The 17,529-nt window shown below is 42.1% G+C and overlaps 1 protein-coding gene across 2 annotated transcripts; it reads right to left on the bottom strand.

The window, feature by feature from the left end:
- Window positions 1-583: 583 nt before the first annotated feature.
- Window positions 584-17,340, bottom strand: tmc6b (transmembrane channel-like 6b). Of its 2 annotated transcripts, none has more exons than XM_030771308.1 (21): window positions 17,288-17,340; window positions 13,198-13,343; window positions 12,242-12,369; window positions 11,838-11,978; window positions 10,192-10,347; window positions 9,681-9,789; window positions 9,178-9,262; window positions 8,217-8,474; window positions 7,801-7,997; window positions 6,291-6,435; window positions 5,600-5,755; window positions 4,552-4,739; window positions 3,829-3,919; window positions 3,474-3,571; window positions 3,184-3,279; window positions 2,990-3,065; window positions 2,659-2,792; window positions 2,199-2,375; window positions 2,003-2,081; window positions 1,810-1,905; window positions 584-1,623 (listed from the first exon to the last, which is right to left on the bottom strand). In XM_030771308.1, the coding sequence occupies exons 2-21, from the start codon at window positions 13,251-13,253 to the stop codon at window positions 1,606-1,608; spliced, it is 2,484 nt and encodes an 827-aa protein (XP_030627168.1). In that variant the 5' UTR covers window positions 13,254-13,343; window positions 17,288-17,340; the 3' UTR covers window positions 584-1,605. The 2 variants fall into 2 exon arrangements, with proteins under 2 accessions (XP_030627168.1, XP_030627167.1); XM_030771307.1 differs by having other exon boundaries at window positions 13,198-13,349; window positions 17,288-17,327.
- Between the last annotated feature and the right edge of the window lie 189 nt (window positions 17,341-17,529).

Below are 17,529 nucleotides of genomic sequence, written 5' to 3'. Positions count from 1 at the left end.
AATCTTGAAGAGCCTGATTCAAAGATACCCATACTGGATTTCTTTCTGGCTAACACAACATGTAAGCAGAAGGTGACAAAGCAGACTGTTATTTGCAATTTTTAAAGAGCTTACCTCTTTTTCATAGTCAAAAAGTCTGTAACCCATGTTTAAGGGATACTTGCAGGATGTTCCAAGCAAAAAAGGAACTTACTTTCAAAGTCTTTGTCGTACTTTGTAACATATTTTTAAACAGAAGATAAACTTAAGCTACTTTGATAATATTACCTATTTATTTTACCGTGTAAATCATATTTATGAGTACTACTCTGGCAGAGAAGTGATTCTTTGTAAAGTGTACATACGTTTGGATCTTTCTTTCATTGTTTTGATTGCATGTCTTTGTAACAGATCTTGATATCATGCTGCATTATAATTAATTAAGGGAAAAAAAAAACATATGATGTATATTGGTCTGACTTAACTATATAAAATATATCTCTACCACACTTCATCCCATGACACTAAAACAGACTTAATTTATTTAAAAATGCATAAAACATACAAATACCACAAAGCAGAGAACTTAAAAACAAAACATACAAAAAACAAACCCTCAAACAGTCACACAACTGGCCACTTCTCAATCAGGATATTAAAACACATACATCAGAGCCAACGCAGTATGGTGAAGACAAACCGGTAGTATTGTTCAGTAAAAGATACTCTTTTTGTTTCACAGTCGATATAAAAGTGCTTATCTTATAAAATATAAAATTTAAATCAGAATACACTTTTTTACACACATTAAAAAAAATGACTATTGTTATACGATAATAATAATTATAATACACACTGACTTTTTCTTCTCACAGATTTAGCTACGAGTCGCATTTGCCTGGTTCCTTATTCCAGTGCTTGCTAATAAGCAGGCTGCAATGCTTTGTGAAGTTTGCCAGATTTGCTGGGTGAAACAAATCGGTCCAGTTTTGGCCCTGTACTGTAACCGTATACTCTGACCCTGGTTTTCCTTTTAAAAACACATTCCTATTTTAGCATGAGCAAAGTCTCTTCAGATCTACAGAACGTTAACACACAGGGAGCAGCGTTGCTCATTATCAACTGGACGAGCGAAGCAGTCTTTAAATGAATGCTACTCTTACACAGAGTGTAAATCTTTGTCTCCCCCTTTTTGACAAGCACATCATGTAAAAGTAGTGACATGGATTCTGTGCATTTCACATTAAAAAGACCTCTGTGATAAAATATGACAAACGTCAGAGCAATTTTCCGTAACGTGTGTTGCTGCAGGAAAATAGAGCGACTCTTAAATGGAAGTCAGAGCAGTATTGCTGATGAGGGAAGGTGAAAGGCAGTGTTATATCCCAGTCCAGAGGTTTGTTGTTTGAAATGGAAGGAATGTTTTCTCCTGTTCATATGTCTTGAGATGTTGGTGAGGTGCCTGTAGGAGCCTGCTCTCTCTGCCTGAGGCTCCACAGCTCTCAGAGGCAGAGCTGTTCTGACAGAAGTGAATTTTCCAGTTCTCTAGACATGGGAATACTCAACCACAAGAGTCTGCAGTTACACTGGCATGTTCAGAAAGCGCAGAGTCTTTAGGCAGGGCTGTCAAGAGTAACTGGAATCCTGAAAAAGTACAAGAATAAGAAATAATATGAAAGTTGTTCAGATCCTGTAGTAAATATGCTTTGTTATTCCACAGTTGGGGAAATAAACCATCTTTGCCCCGGTACACATATCCACTGAGTGACAGACAATCATAGAGAATGAAAGAAAAAAAAAGAGAGACAGACAGATAGAGAGATAGATTACCTCACTCGCTCCTCTGATTCGCCGTGGGGAGAAAGGTTTTTTCTGCTCATGGATAGACTGCAATTTGGTGATTAAAAACTTTTTGTCTTCCCCCTCCTGCAGAGAGAGGCCAAGAAAGAGAGAGATGTCAGGTCCATAAAGTCCATGTTTTACTCTGTTCTTGTAAAAGAAATAATACAAAACCAAGTCTTACATTTTCAATCTGCTCTTGCAGAAGACTAATGATCTGTCTCTGTCCATCAACCACTTGGGTGTGGAAGTAAATCACTATTCTGGAGAAAACAGAGGGCACAACATTAGATTATGGGGCAATACAAAAGAAAGATCTTAGGGAAACCTGTGAGCCGTGAATGGAGTTTGTATATATATGACGAGGCGGCGTGACTCACAGGAAAACAGTAGCAGCGATGAAAAGGAAGAGAGGGTTCTCCACCAGATAGGAGTGAAGACCGCTGAGCCACTTCAGTTTGGGGTCGGCTTCGGACAGCTCATCAATCCACTTCTTCCCTGAGTGGAACATCTTCTCCAGACCACGGAACGGACCACAATGCTTCGAGGGCTTGATCCTGAGAGAGAGGAGGGAGAGAGAAGCAGAGAGAGAGAGAGAGACGCAGAAAGAGAGTGAGAGAAAAAGACGGAGACAGTGAGAGTGAGAGAGCAAGAAAGAAAGAGAAAGAGAGCGGGAATGAGAATGAGTCAGGTAAACTTGTACATATTGTATGTACTCATGTATGTACGTATATGATGTATGTATTTACGTGTATGTTAAAGCATATTGTGTATAATGTGTATAACGTATGTATTCCTCTATGTACGTCTATAATATGTATGTTAAAGCGATGCACTTACGACCACATGGCGTACGTCACACACACAGCAGAGCCCAGAAAGGAGGGAAAACACAGCAAAGTGATGAAGATGGTGGTCATCTGACTGGCACGCCATGGTTTACGTGAAGCCTGGCAGTTCATCATCAGGCTGGTCTGAGGAGAAAAAACACACACAGGATAGGCTGAATCACGTCCAGTCAGGTCGATGTATGGCCAATGGAGATGTGACGCGGTCTTTATCTGATAAACACTCACTGCAGGGCAGGCCTTTTTCAAAGAGCAACTGTTATCAGTGTGTGGTATGACCTTTCTGTTTGAAACTCTCTGCGTGTGTTGTCAGAATGACATACCTTCTTGACATAGAACAGGATGAGGAGTTTGAGGATCTGCACAGCAGGTAACAGAGGTGTGAACAGCACACCCAACCTAGAACACACCACAAAGACAGGAAATAAACTGATGCACATATCCTATGCAACTGAGAGAGAGAGAAGGAAAGAGAGAGAGAGAATCCTTACAATCAAAATAAATATTGTTTGTTTACCAAGCCAGTGTCTGTCCATAAATTAACTCCAGAACATTTCTGGCAATGTCAAACACTGGTTTCCTCTTCCTCTTCAGTACTCTCCGTGAAAACAACCTAAGGGGAAAAATACAAACCAGAGGTCACTGAAAGAGGAAACGTCTGAGTGTGGGTGTGTGAGTGTGTGTGTGTGTGTGTGTGTGTGTGTGTGTGGGGGGGGGGGGGGGGGGGGGTTGCTGAGGAGTGGACATATTGGTGCTGGGCATTTGATTAAAACTGAACTACAGTCAGGCTACACTGAGAGAACTTACCTCCACAGGAATTCTCCAAAGAAAGTGTCCAGGAGTGTGAAAATAAAATCCATGAGCAAAAAGCGATAAAGCTCCTGTCCAACAAAGCTCTCCCAGCACTGAGGAAAAACACACAACCGCACTCAGAGAAAAGGACTAGACTCCAGCTACTCACACTGACCAAGATGTTAATATTAGACATAAGCAGGCTTTCAGGAGTTGGCAATTAGACACCAGAAACTGCCAAGCCTACGGCTATTCTGTATTCCAATCATACACAATAGTTTAATTATTTCAATTAGATTCAGGTTTTGAGCAAAACAGATAAATTCAGAGTGTTTCAGGGTTTGTGATTGATTGAATACACATCGCTCACCTGCAGTCCAAGACTAGATGGGTCAGAAGCTATCCGTCCCAACCAATGGTAGCACAGCATTCCAAGTACACAGATTTTTAACATAAGGTTCCTGTGGGGACAGAAGAGAATGGAAAGATGATAAAGTCTTTTTCCTGACAGACATGTTTGTATGTTCCTCAGACATACTGAAGATATTTGTGACTCACAGTGACTCATTTAACATCTGAACAGATCTAAATCTGCCTCACATCTCTCTTGTATGAACATTTGGGTTGGACTGTGTTGTTCCCATTCTTTTACACAGTCCCTTTTCTGCTTTTGGGAGTACAGTTCTACATGGATTGCGTTGTGGAGAAGAAAGACTTGATAAAACCACCTACGCTTGGTGACGAGCAACTTCTTACGAGCATTCACAGGGCTCAAAATAACAAGCGAGAGATAGAATCATCTCCTTACCCACAGGCAACAACAGAAAACAAAAAAGAAACTCATGTTTAGCATGTGTTTAAGACTATAGTCCCCAAAGCCCGAAAACACCACTGCTAAGAGCTGACTTCTGTCTCCATACAGCGTGCTGTACCCTTGAGATTAGATATTCCATTAATGTACAGAGTAAAATGGATAAGATTAGGTCTTTATGTGGAACTGGTTTGCTTCCAACTATGTGAGGCTGAATACTGAGTGAAATGAACACTGTGACAGTGTAAGTGCGGTGTGGTGGCTGTAGTCTCAGGGGCCTACCTGGCAATGGAGACATAGTTGCGTACACTGGGTGAGTCATACACCTCCATCCAGGCCACCAGGTTGAAGAAGCCTGGCAGCAGCAAGTTAATGCTGGACACCACCACAGGAAGGGCCAACAGACTGGCCTCTTTAACCAACATACTGCGAGTGCTCCTGTCAGTGCTGCGCGCACGGTCCTGTAGGTCCTGTGAGAGAGGGAGAGAAAGAGAGAGAGAGAGAGAGAGAGAGGGAGGAACGAGTGTGTTGTTTTAGTTCGTGTGAAACATATTCGTTCTACACGTTCGTCTATGCTTTGGCAGCGTGACAACCACACTGTCACGCCAGCAAAGCCCTCTGAAGTGAACTGGAGTTACGGAGAAAGAGTGTTAGGAGGAGTTCATCCAGTAAACATGTCCTGTCATATCTGTAATACGTCCCTGACATTCAGAGGATAAGCAGGACTACACTAGAGGAATACGGTAAATATTAGTTTACTGGAGTCTGAAGGCTATCGTGGAAAGTTGGTAATGGGTGAATGAATGTGCAGAAGCTGACCCTCTGTGGAATGAGAATGAAAGAGTGAAGATGTGAGGGAGGGTGTGCGACTGATGGCCGAGGCAGATAATCAAATTCTTTTAGCATTACTGTAAAGAAAAAAGAATTAAGTGTGTGTTTACATAGCTCAGTTTCCTGACTATGAAACAGAGAAATACCACGTTGTGTGTGCATGTGAGTGCACGCACACCTGTATGTATGTATTTATGTACGTATGTTTGTGTGTATACATGTATGTGGCAGGGCATGTGTGTATTCCTTGCGGTTTGCACATGTTCCGTGAAAAGTAGACAGCAATGTTATTGAGGGTTTATCAGATTTTGTTTTTCGTGTTTAGATTTTCAGTGCATGTGCGGTTGTGTGCATCAATACTTGGAGACAAGGTTATGTCAATACCCGCTCAGAGATGCTGTGGGGAGGCATCAGGTGATGGAAGCGCTTAAGAGATCATCTGAAACTGTTCTCTCTGTGTGTGTGTGTGTGTGTGTGTGTGTGTGTGTTTTCCTCTCACCTTGTGCATATATTCAGAAAAGTAGTAAACACCAAGGGCACAGCCGACTGTGCCAAACACACATATGGTCCAGGCCAGCATGTGGACTGACAGCCTAAGAATTCTCTCCAACGCAGTGGTCTTCTCCTTTCCGTGGTTCACCTCTGCCAGTAACTCCTACACGGGTTGGGTGAGGGACACTTTCATCAGAAGTTTGTCTCGCATAACTATAACATTAACTGTACTCATATACACAAAGAAAATGTTTGAGCAACTGGCTCAGTTGATTTTTTTAAAGGTTTAGTTGTTTGCAGAAGATAACCTCGGGTCCAGTTCTAACTGAACTTTCAACTGTCATCATGTGACTCTCTGGGACCATCAGAGACTATTCTATCAGAGCACAGTTAAATGAGTGGTGTGCTTTTGGCCCCGTAGAGAGCTGCATTTCTGTTCACATGAAACTGACTCGAGATTGCCTATTTCACTCTGATTTGATGTGGATATGGGTACAGTATACCAGTGCCATCAAACAAAACTTTGGAATTAAACTAGATTCAGGCTCAAGCTATTCTGCAGGCGTGAGACTACCCTGAATTCTGTTTGGGGTTTTATTGTAGTTGCAATAATCAAACATGATCACACTGAATCAGCATGCATGAAATAAGGGAAAAGATCTGTGTGTGTGTGTGTGTGTGTGTCTACTGTTGCTTACTTTGAGCTGAGTACAGATGTTCTCTGACTGTAGAACAATGGATGTCTTCTTAGTGACTTTAAAATCCCAGGAACTGAAAGCTTTCATAGCGAGGATTCCTTTTGATTTAATAATGCAAAAACTCTGACCAAACGACTTACTCATGCTATGGAAACACAAACACAGAAACAAACACATGCAACAGTTATTAATACCTGCATTACAGACAGACAGACAGACAGACAGACAGACAGATAGATAGATAGATAGACAGATAGACAGATAGACAGATAGATAGATAGATAGATAGATAGATAGATAGATAGATAGATAGATAGATAGATAGATAGATAGATAGATAGATTCTTTATTGTCCTTTTTTGAGGAAATGTGTTGTCACAGTTTGTACAGGGCCTCACATGAACACACAGCTTACATAAATACATAAGTTACATAAACACATAAACACACATAAACTTTCGTACTGGTTGCAACCACAGAACTGCCAAAACAAAGGAAATCCCAATATGAAGTGTATTATGAGGACACTGGGCCACAACAAGTCATAGCCAGAACAGGTTGAAAACGCTGGCATAGGTTGTTTGATGTTTTGTTGATAGAGGTGGAAAGCACCGTCTCAGGAAACGATGCAGAATTTCACTCTTATCAAACCAATCAGTTGACTCATGAGCACTGTGGATGGGGGCCCTGTAATCACGGAACAGACTATCCACACCAGATTAGAAATGCTTCAGTATAGGATGACGGTGAACACTCAAAGTGACTTTGGTCTTTTAGTGTTTACCGAACCCCCCTGTGAAGGTCAGTGAAGCTAAAACACGCCAGGAAAATGAATGCTGTCTATACCCTTTCACCACAGGAAACCAGAAACCAACCAACCCTTCAAGTTTCCTTTTTTTTTTTTTTTTTCACACCGTTGTTGTTAGGTTTTGATGTCACCACACACGCACTTGTCTGCTTCCCGAGAACACAATGCAGGACGACTCATTTCACAACATGACAGTTTCTCAGTAGATCACTGCATGCGTTCTTTGTATCGCTTTGCTTTTAAATGTGACGTTTAAGGGGTGAGGAGGGTTTACGCGCAGCAGTCTGAACGTAGCATCCGTCTGAGAGATGTTCTCCACAGACTGCTCTTCACTGAAACCGCCCACTCATGTCCTTGAGTCTTATTTACAACTAACTGAGTCAGTGTTTGTCTGTCTGTTTCGCAATGCGTTTTCTGAGCACACCACGCAGACATAACGCACCTACCATCCATTAGGCAAAAGAACACATGAAAGCTCTTGTATTGATTACATATATATTTATGCCTTTTGAAACACAAAGATGAAATCCACTGCACATCTATATATATATATATATATATATATATATATATATATATATATATATATATATATACACACATACATACACACATCTATATATATATATATATATATATATATATAGTGAAACAGAAAAAGTGTGACCTCACACAGAACTAGTGAAATTGAGAAAGCCTTACCTGTAAACGAGGATGAGGCAGGTGACGAAGAAGGCAACGCCGATGGTAAAAAAGTAGGCCAGAGGCATATTATAGGACAAAGGCTTTTCACAGCTTGTCTGATTCACAGCTTGCAAGGAAGTTTCAGATCTGCAGCTCTTCCTAAGAGTGCTGTTAGTGTAGTAGCCATAGTACATCAATGAGTTTGTAAAGTAACCCTAGGAAATAGAGAGACAGTAACAGACAGACATAATGTAGGGTGAGTGAATATTTGCTCTTTTGGCTTTCTCTTCCCTCTGGCAGAATTTCAGAGAAGAGCCGTTGTAAGTTTCTCATTCCGTCCAAAATTATATGAACCGAGTGATTGCATCTTTCCGTACCAAAATTTCATAGCCACTCAATTATACAAATGAACCATCCTGAGGTTAGCTGCTTACCGCCCCTGTAATCAGCTCTAGTCCCGAGGGCCCGTCGGACGTGTGATTGAAGACAGGGGGCCGCACTGCCTGAGGGACCACCAGGAAGAGCCCGGTGACCAGGAAGAGAAAGATGTTGAAGAAGAGGAGAGTTCTGAGGAAGACAAAGTAAGAGACGACCCCCGTGCCAAAACGGCCGCTTACTCTCTTCAGTGCTATCTGCCAAAGCTGCAGAGAGGACAGGAATGACAGCCAGCTGTACCAACCCTGCCTCAGAGCCTGGGATATGAGAGAGAGAGAAGGAAAGAAAGAAAGAAAGAAAGAAAGAAAGAAAGAAAGAAAGAAAGAAAGAAAGAAAGAATACATAAAATGAAGTTTTATGCTGGGACAATGTCTTCTTTAGCCTAAAGTCGAAACGGTAAAATCATGGTTCAAAAGCATTGTGAAAGGTTTCTGTGTCATAATAAGATTAACCTTTCAGGATTTCCTTAACTTGCCTTAACTTAGAATGATGCTTTTGGTTGAATTTGAAGCCTACTCTACACGGCAGAGAAATGTGGACGTTGTTCAGGGTTCTAAAGTTCAGTTAGGTCAGAGTGATTTTTTATGAGATTTTGTTACGGGCTCATAAAGACTGGGGGTAATTATTTAAAGCTTAAAATCACTTCCGTGTCTCATGCAGAGCAAACACTGCCGAAACCTAAATGTCAAACGCTGCGTGATAAAAGTCTTACTGGGCCAATAATAGCGTTCAGGACCAAAGCCATTGTGACTGTTATCAACAGGTCATATCGTGTTGCACAATGTCTACAGTCATTTGGAGGCAACGAGTTTCTAAACAAAGTAGACTGAACATTTCTCTGTTTACTACATGGCCAAGACCAACTTCTGTTGGAAAAAAAAATCTTTAAAAAAAAATCTGCTAATAGACAGTGAGAAGAAATGGTTGGATATGACTTATTGTAAGAAGCAACAGACTCACAATGATAAGGTAATACTTGAGTTGGCTGCAGCAGGGAATCTGATTGAGTACCGAGGAGTGTGAGCCTGCTTTACTGGCCAATGTCCTGAAAGCAACAAACATAACCAGAGAGTCACATATGTAAGGAATACATTTCCAGAGCTCAGTAAGTGAGAGGATGGAAACAGTAGGGAACAGGGGGGAACAGGGGAGAACAGCAGTGGGGTGAGGAAAAGCGTTAGCCAAGGACTGACAGTGCTTATGTTGGAGCCAAACAGGGAGGAAGGTTGCCTAACTGACTGAGAGACTACCTTGGGACAGAGGAGGGCATTACCTAGGGGAAGGGAGGTTGTATGAATGGGAAATGGAAAGAGGGGGAGGGACTTGGCCTAAAAAGGAGGGGACAAGTTGGGAGTTGTTACCAAATGGGGCGGGGAGAAAAGGGTGGTGCTACTTGAGAGTGGGAGGGGAAAACTGGGAATAGGTATTACCAGAGGGAGATATGTGAAACCTGAGAGCATTACCTGAGTTCTCTCTTCTCAGCCAGGTGGAGAGGCATGCCCTTTAGCATACGCACTCTGTCACTGGCAGACAGGTTCTGCAGGTTATTCACCAGTCGCTCCTTCTTGATTGCTAAAAAAAGCCCGCACGCACACAAACACACACACACATACCAGTTATTTACATAGATGCAACAGTCTGAATGTTCCTTGGAAGTGTACGATTATGCGTGAATGTGCTTGATGTGTCTTGCTGAGTGAGGATACTGAAGGAGAGGTCTGCTTTGGGCTGTTTAAATGAGGTTTAAATGACTGCACAAAAAGTTCTCCTTTTAAACTTTAACTGTGAATAATTCCATTGAATAGATAGTACTGAAAAGCCCTCACACTCACACACACACACACAAACACACATGCACATAACATAATGCAGACTTATATAATGTTAATTAATAACTATGCATTACTATATTACTACTATATAACTCACACTATTTACACTGTCAGACTATAGTGACTGTAAAAACCTTCTCACCCTCTCCATCTATTTCATCTGACTCCACACCGTAACCACGGATACTGGGTCGAGCAGAGCGAGAGAAGTTGCGTATGTCGGGTCTGCTTTGCCTGCGTCTCCTCAGCTGCATGGTCCGATTATAGTACTGAGAGATGATTGCCCCTCGACTGCGCCCTGCAGACAGAAGGACGGAACGGAAATAAGGGGTTAACAAAAGAAGACGGGGAAAAACAAGAGAGGCCTATCAGCGATTTCAGATCAGAACAACTGTCTCACTTCCTTCAACCCACAGACTGAGTCTGAACACTTGCTAAATAATGAATGAAAGACAGAGATGAAACAGGTGCTGATAGAAAAGTCTTCAATGTCTTTCATTCCGGTGATCATTTTCATAAAAACGCAGTTTATTTTACTGTATTTACACAACACACGGTCAAAGCAACAATTCGTCACCTTGACTCACTGACTCAATTACTGCGTCCACCAGATTTCAGTGACGGTGGAGTAATTTAACGTGACTGAACAACGATATTTAAATCCATTCCACAACATAACTGCCTTAGACACACAGGGGATATCCTGACACAGCCCAGAGCCCTGCAAGACTTCCTGTAATGAGACAGTGAGTGAGGTGAGACATTGAGAAAAAATTCTTAAAGTGAATCACGACTCCTACTTTGTAGAGCAGTGATTGCTAATCTTCCCCGCACATACCAGCTCCAGCCTGAGAGAGGTATATCTGATTCACTTAAATCAATGGGCTGAACATCTACTCAAAGACAGAGTCAGATCTAATGGAATAAGCCAGAAAATAATGAAATAGTTTGCACTTTAAAAGGGGGGAGAAGAGAGACGCTGGTCTAAAAGATTTGGTGTAAAAAAAAAAAATCTCTGAAAAGTTACAAAGAGGTTTCACCCAGACAGTGTTTTCAATCTCACAACTGTTTTTATGTAATGCAAATAATTTAGGTTTGTAGGAGAACAGACCGTGCAACAGTGTTGAAATGATTCCGTCTTATCTCTTCAGTGAGACGCTGCAACAAGCACCAATATCAATACAACAAACCTGCTGGCAGGCTGGGTAATCTAAAAAACTTCTGTAGGCAGGAAATCATGCTTCATCACATGAATCTGTGATATATTTCACTATATTTCACTTCCTCTCACTTTAAGTGTCAGGCATGACCAAACTGTCAGATGCCAATCAGAGCGACAGTCAGCTGACCGTAAAGAGCCAGTTCTCAGGCAGTGCGTTTGACTGCTGTGAATCATTCTCATGATCATATTATTAATGTCTTTGTATGTGAGGCAACTATGAAAAGGTTTAAGAAAGAAGTCCTTCAAGGCATGGAAAGTGGTGTCTGACTAATACACGGCTAACACAAAGGTGAGGTTTTCCAGGTGACTGACTCAGGGCACATGCATATACAGATAGGTGAGACTACAGAGAGAGGCATAGACAGACAGTATGGTCATGTCCTCCTGGTTGCTTTCTCTAAAGGACAAGGCCTAGGGCCTTGATTTCAAACTTTGGTTTTGGTGAAATTCTTCTGAAACTTAATAAATTTCATTTTCAATTTCAAGGACGTGCACAGAGACACAAACTTATACAAACACACACACACACACACACACACACACACACAAACAGACAGTGGACTGACCTATCGTGCGACTGGGCATAGAGGAGAGTATTCGGAGTGTGGCAGAGGACCAGCGCTCCCCAATCAGGGGGTCTACTTGGCGGTGATCCTCAGGGAGAGCAGCTCTGGAGTGGGCGGGACCGGCAAGATATGGAACATTATCTAAAAGAGATAAAGAGAATGAATACCATCAGTCTCATTAAGAGACAGACACACTCAAACGCCAAACAAACACTTACACAGATACACTTACACACACTCACACACACACACAGACACACACGCATACGCACACAGACACACACACAGACATAAAATAGTTAATATGAAATGGAAGTGTTGACATATGTGGGAAGGGCAGAACGTGAGAGAGATAGACAAATGCCAAGGAGACTTTGAGAGTGTTCCTGTCTGAAATGCAGTACCTCTGCTTTCCTCTTCCAGGTCCAGCTGACTGAGTTCAATGTCCTGTGACTGACGCCGCAGATCATGGCTCTGCTCCTGGATCAGCTGGTTAAAAGAATTATGAACACCTTCCTCATCTGCAGGGCTCCTGAAACACACACACACACACAGCAGAGAGATTAGGGACAGAATTTACATATATACTTCTCAAAGATCCACACACATGCACGCACACACACACACATGCATGCGCACGCACACACACGCACATAAACACACACAAACACACACAAACACACACAAACACACACAAACACACACACACACAGACACACACAGACACACACAGACACACACAGACACACACAGACACACACACACACAAGGTAGTGGAGAGAGAACCTAAAAAAAAAAACGTCCAGACAGACATAAACGCACATGCACAAAGGTCACTGCTCTCTAAAGGATTGGAAAGTTTGACAATAGATTTGATGAACATGGACTGATCCAGCGTGACAATTTTCTTAACTAAGAAACGGGGACACCAAAAGGAAATGAGTCATGTTTTACTCTCAAACACTGCAACAAAGAGAACCTATTCTCCCTCACAGAGACAAGGCTGGGGGACAATGCCTGTTTATAGTAGGTCAAGAACAAACAACAGAGGCTAGCACAAAGCTAAACCTCACAGAGCGACATTTTTCTGAGCTACTGAGGGAAAAAAGAGATGAAAGTTTAGAGTCCACAAACACAGCCGATGTTTTCATGATGTCCTGCACAGACAACACACGATTAAAACGCAGGAAAAAGGCTGGGTGAATGTCACTGAATACAGAAGAGATTACAAAAATGTTCATCTGCAAATCATGACATGAAAGACAACAACGGTCAGCTCGGCAAGATGAGAGCGTGACAAGCGGGCGAAAGAAAGACAGACATAAAATGGTGTGAGAAACATGGGATTGATCAGACTCACTCTATTCCTGCCTCCAGGTAGTGGGGATTTGAGTCAAAGTTCACGCTGTGAGCCATCCTCTTGACCTTGGTCCTGGGGTCCTGTCTTTATCCGTCAATCATCGAGGCGCTGTCGAGAAAGCTACCTTGCTCCCTCCTCCTGTCATTCTGTTACTTACAGAGAGAGGGGATGAGAGAGGGGCAGAAAGAAAGAGAGAGAGAGAGAGAGAGAGAGATAGAGAGAAAACATTTTCAAGGGAAGTGTCAAACTGATAGGTAAAACAGCTCCTCAGCCATGTTACAACTTGCCTGACATTTCTTTGGTCCTACTAAAGCATTTCACAGTTTCACCACGCCCTGTGCACGCATATGCACACACACACACAAACACACACAGAACTATACTAGAGTAAACCTCAACAGAATAAGGAAGTAAAGTGAAAGGGCACAAAGCAGTACCAGAATGAAACCACAGTATTTCTGGATAAGTACACTCAAAGAAGAAAAACGTGTTTGAGTGTATGTGCCTCAAAAGCAAACAACAAACACGGTTCCCTATTAAGATTTTGTTTGTTTCTCTGATTTACTGAGATAAATTTACTATGGCACAATAACGTGAGGTTTGTGTGAGTCATAATCAGCTGACCACTAATACTCTAACCCAGATGACGACTGTCGACTAGAATCTCACTGACAGCAAAATGCCAGTCGGTCAAACAGACTATAATGCTGAGCCCATGAATAATAGATGCCTTTCTTTAGAGGCGCTCTTTAATACAGCTCCTCAGTGATGAACAAAGGGTGTGGGTCCTGCAAAGGATAGTTCACAGTCAATAACGTGAAAGATGCAGAAAGCAGAAGTGCATTTTTCAAAAATGAACACAGGTCTGGACAACTTTTTTTTTTTTAAACATTACTTTAGGACTATAAAAACAGACTCATTAAAAGAGCGGTAACTCGTTAAACTGGCCAGTAAACTTTAAGGTTACCATTTACTGTGTCTGACTTGCCAGTGATAGAGAAGGAAACAATCATTTTGCCTATCATAAGGACACAATTACACCAGTGCTAGAGGCTCATAAGTGTGTGTGTGTGTGTGTGTGTGTGTGTGTGTGTGTGTGTGTGCGTGCGTGTGAGAAAGATCTCTTGTGGTGTGCTAATGTGGGTGGAGGTCTCTTTTCCTGGCACACAGATCACTGATGACATCATCAGCAGGCCGCAGCCAATAGTCACTGGAAATATGAATGAGATCTGCTCTGTTGTCCTCATGTGGAAAAACACCCTTCTCTGGGCCTCTGAATCCCTATATGTTCTGTCTTTCTCGCCTTGTTATTTAGGCACACATGTGTTTCATTGTCTCTCTCCTGGCTATCTGATTTTCCTTGTCAAAAGGTCTTTGTCTCTGTTTCTTTCCGTCCTTTTGTCCGTCTATCTCTCCCCATCAGTTTCATTCCTTTTCATTCTGTCTCTAGTTCTGAGCCTCATTCCTAGGCACAAAATGCTGATTTCAGCACTCGGCTGTAGCCTGTCCAGTCTCATACGGTTAATGAGTGTGTGTGGGTGTGTGAGTGAGGCCAGTTTTTTCTTTCCAAACCCTCTGTTCCCACAGTTGCCCTCTGTCACTTATTCTCTCGCGCTCTCTCTCTCTCTCTCTCTCTCTCTCTCACACACACGCACGCACGCACGCACACATGCACACTTTTGATCTGATTGAATTAACTGCCTCCACTGATAAAAAATATTGATTTTAGTAATTTTAATCTTTAGTCACTTTAACCTTTCATACACTGATTTCTAAGGATTCCACAAAATCCAAGGCATTCTTAAAAACAACCCTAAACTCTGAGCTTTGCAGCACAGTCAGTGACATAAAATACCCCAGAGTCATGTGACAGCGCGGAGTACTCAACGCTTGGAATAACAGGCTGAAAACACGAAAGGGCTGATGAATTCACTGAATGGGGAATCGTATGTGCCCTACACAAACAGTTAAAAAAACAAAAAGTGCAATCTAATCCAAATTCTTCAGTCACTAACTGTCACCAAAACAAAGCCAGAGCTGCTTGCTTTTGCGGGGGATTTGCTCACATAAAGAGCAGAAACTGACCCTGCAGATATCACTTAGAGCTGCGGAGAGACCCATACATTTGAGAAAGGCAAGAAACTATACACCCTTCTACGAAGAAAAAACATCTTGGGTTCTTGGCAAAATAACTGTAATGTCTTACGACAGTTCTTGAAAGGTTGCATGGCTGCGCTTCTGACAACTAACTTACAGCTCTTTTTGCACTTTTTTTTCTTTTCCTTAGAACAAATTTGAATCGGGCTGGTCTCTCAGACGAGAAAGGCTTAGAGCAGGGGTGTCAAACTCCGGTCCTGGAGGGCCGGGGTCCTGCTGTTTTTCTTGTAGACCAACTAAATAGAATCTCTGATTGGCTGAAGAGTGTCCGCACCTGTTTTCAAGGTGAAAATCAACAGGTAACTAAGAGGTGAAAACAAAAATCAGCAGGGCCTCGGCCCTCCAGGACCAGAGTTTGAGACCCCTGGCTTAGAGAGATTCGATTCTCCCTTTGGAATGATTTCCGGATCCGGTTCCAGACCCGGATGTCATGGGAAGGCCGAACTGATTTGAGAAGAAACAAGCCTGACATTTGATATCCTTAAAGGCCAAAGGTGACTTGTAAAAGTGCCAAACAAAAGAGTGCATTTTCTGGGAGCTTAAGCACAAACAATACAGCTGTAGTGTGAAACTTAATTAGGTCTTTCAGTCTTTCATTCTGTGCATGGCTAAAAGACCTGAATCTACAGGCCTAATGCAAACTACTCATGAGTCAAAACACTCGTGTAAGCACACCAACAAACATGGATTGTGCATATTTTAAAGACAGGACCACTTCTCTTTTGCACAGTTGTGATTTAGGCTGTTAAATGTGCAAGGATGCATATCTTGAGTGGTGTTTAAAATCGTGGAAAGTGTAGACCTCCCTCATTCAGCTCTGTAATTACCCACCACGGTGGGACACATCACCATGGCGACACCACTGCATTGAAAAGGAAACAGTCAATGGGCCAAAAGTGGCTCAGAGAAGGAGCCGGAAGAGCACTGAACTCTCCCGAGCACTCGGCCACTGAACTCATCTTTAAGCTTACATCAACAACGGGGACGAGAAGCACCAGATAAATGTACCACAGAAACACACCACTCATGCTAACAATTAACATGCCAGGTTCAGTGCTCTAATGTCTCTTCAAAAAAGCACAGACAGACTCCCATAATTTCAAATGTCACCAGACCAAAAATTACACAAATAGCCTAACTCTGAACAGGATTGAGACAATTTAATTTTTCCAAACAACAGATGAGGCACGCTAAAGCGCACAGGGACATACCCCTTACATACTTAAACATGAGGCTTTCATTTCCCTTTCAACATAACTACCAGCAGGCATCAACCATAAGAGGTGCCTTATGTTTTCATTTAACAACATCTTATACTGTTTCACATGTTAGTGTGTGTGTGTTTGTTATGCAGAAGATTCCAAGCACACAGTTTACAACAAGACAACTCACTATTGGCACCATGATGAGACCAGGTTGTGCTGACAGCTGTCTCATCTTGTCCAACGCACCAAATACACCCAAAGCCAGTGGGGGAGGGGGGCTTGTTTTAAGGATTTTTGTTTTTTGTTTGTTTGTTTTATTTGTCCGCAGGTTTTTGTATCTTTATGAACAGCTAACAACCGAAATACTGATTTTCACACTAATACCAGTGTCACAAGGCTCTCAGCACAGGAAGCAGCGCAATGTAGAGCACCAACTATACTGACAACCACAGTCTTACCTCACCGGCAACCAGAGTTAACACAATAGTTTATATCGGCAACAGTTCTCAGCAACTTTAAACTGTAAATTCTTAAACACTAATAGGCTGCAAAACCAACCACTCAAATGCTAAAGGCAAACAATAAACAAATACATAACCAACGACATGAAGTCCCTTTTGACTTTTTTTTAAGCTCTTCAAGTTATAACACTCCAAACAATCGACAGCACCGAGTCCTAAAACCTAACATGTAACGGAGGGAAACTTCATGAATTTGCTGATACTTACCCTCTCTGAACATTAAAATCCACCTCTGCGTTGTTCATTCAGCTCCACTGAGCATTCAACTAACCACTTTGTCAAGTGTAACTAAACTCCACAGACCCAAAACAACTTCTCGCGGGGGTGGAGATGCGAGCTCAGATTGTTTTTTGTAAGTGAAATAATACGAACTGCATCATAACTGACTAAAAACACAGATTTTAACTACACAATATTTGACTGATTTTGCATTTCTGATTACATTTTAT

This window comes from Chanos chanos, chromosome 4 (genome assembly GCF_902362185.1).
Source record: "Chanos chanos chromosome 4, fChaCha1.1, whole genome shotgun sequence".
Lineage (NCBI taxonomy): Eukaryota > Metazoa > Chordata > Actinopteri > Gonorynchiformes > Chanidae > Chanos > Chanos chanos.
Note: the sequence above shows the minus strand (reverse complement) of the source record. Positions and strands in the feature narration are given on the sequence as shown.

Excerpts from the sequence above, each read along its gene's own strand:
- tmc6b (XM_030771308.1), bottom strand. The coding sequence starts at position 13,253 with ATGGCTCACAGCGTGAACTTTGACTCAAATCCCCACTACCTGGAGGCA. Across the intron at positions 6,436-7,800 it reads TGCCTCATCCTCGTTTACAG|CATGAGTAAGTCGTTTGGTC; the intron begins GTAAGGCTTTCT and ends GTGTTTCCATAG. Across the intron at positions 3,920-4,551 it reads AACTATGTCTCCATTGCCAG|GAACCTTATGTTAAAAATCT; the intron begins GTAGGCCCCTGA and ends CTGTCCCCACAG.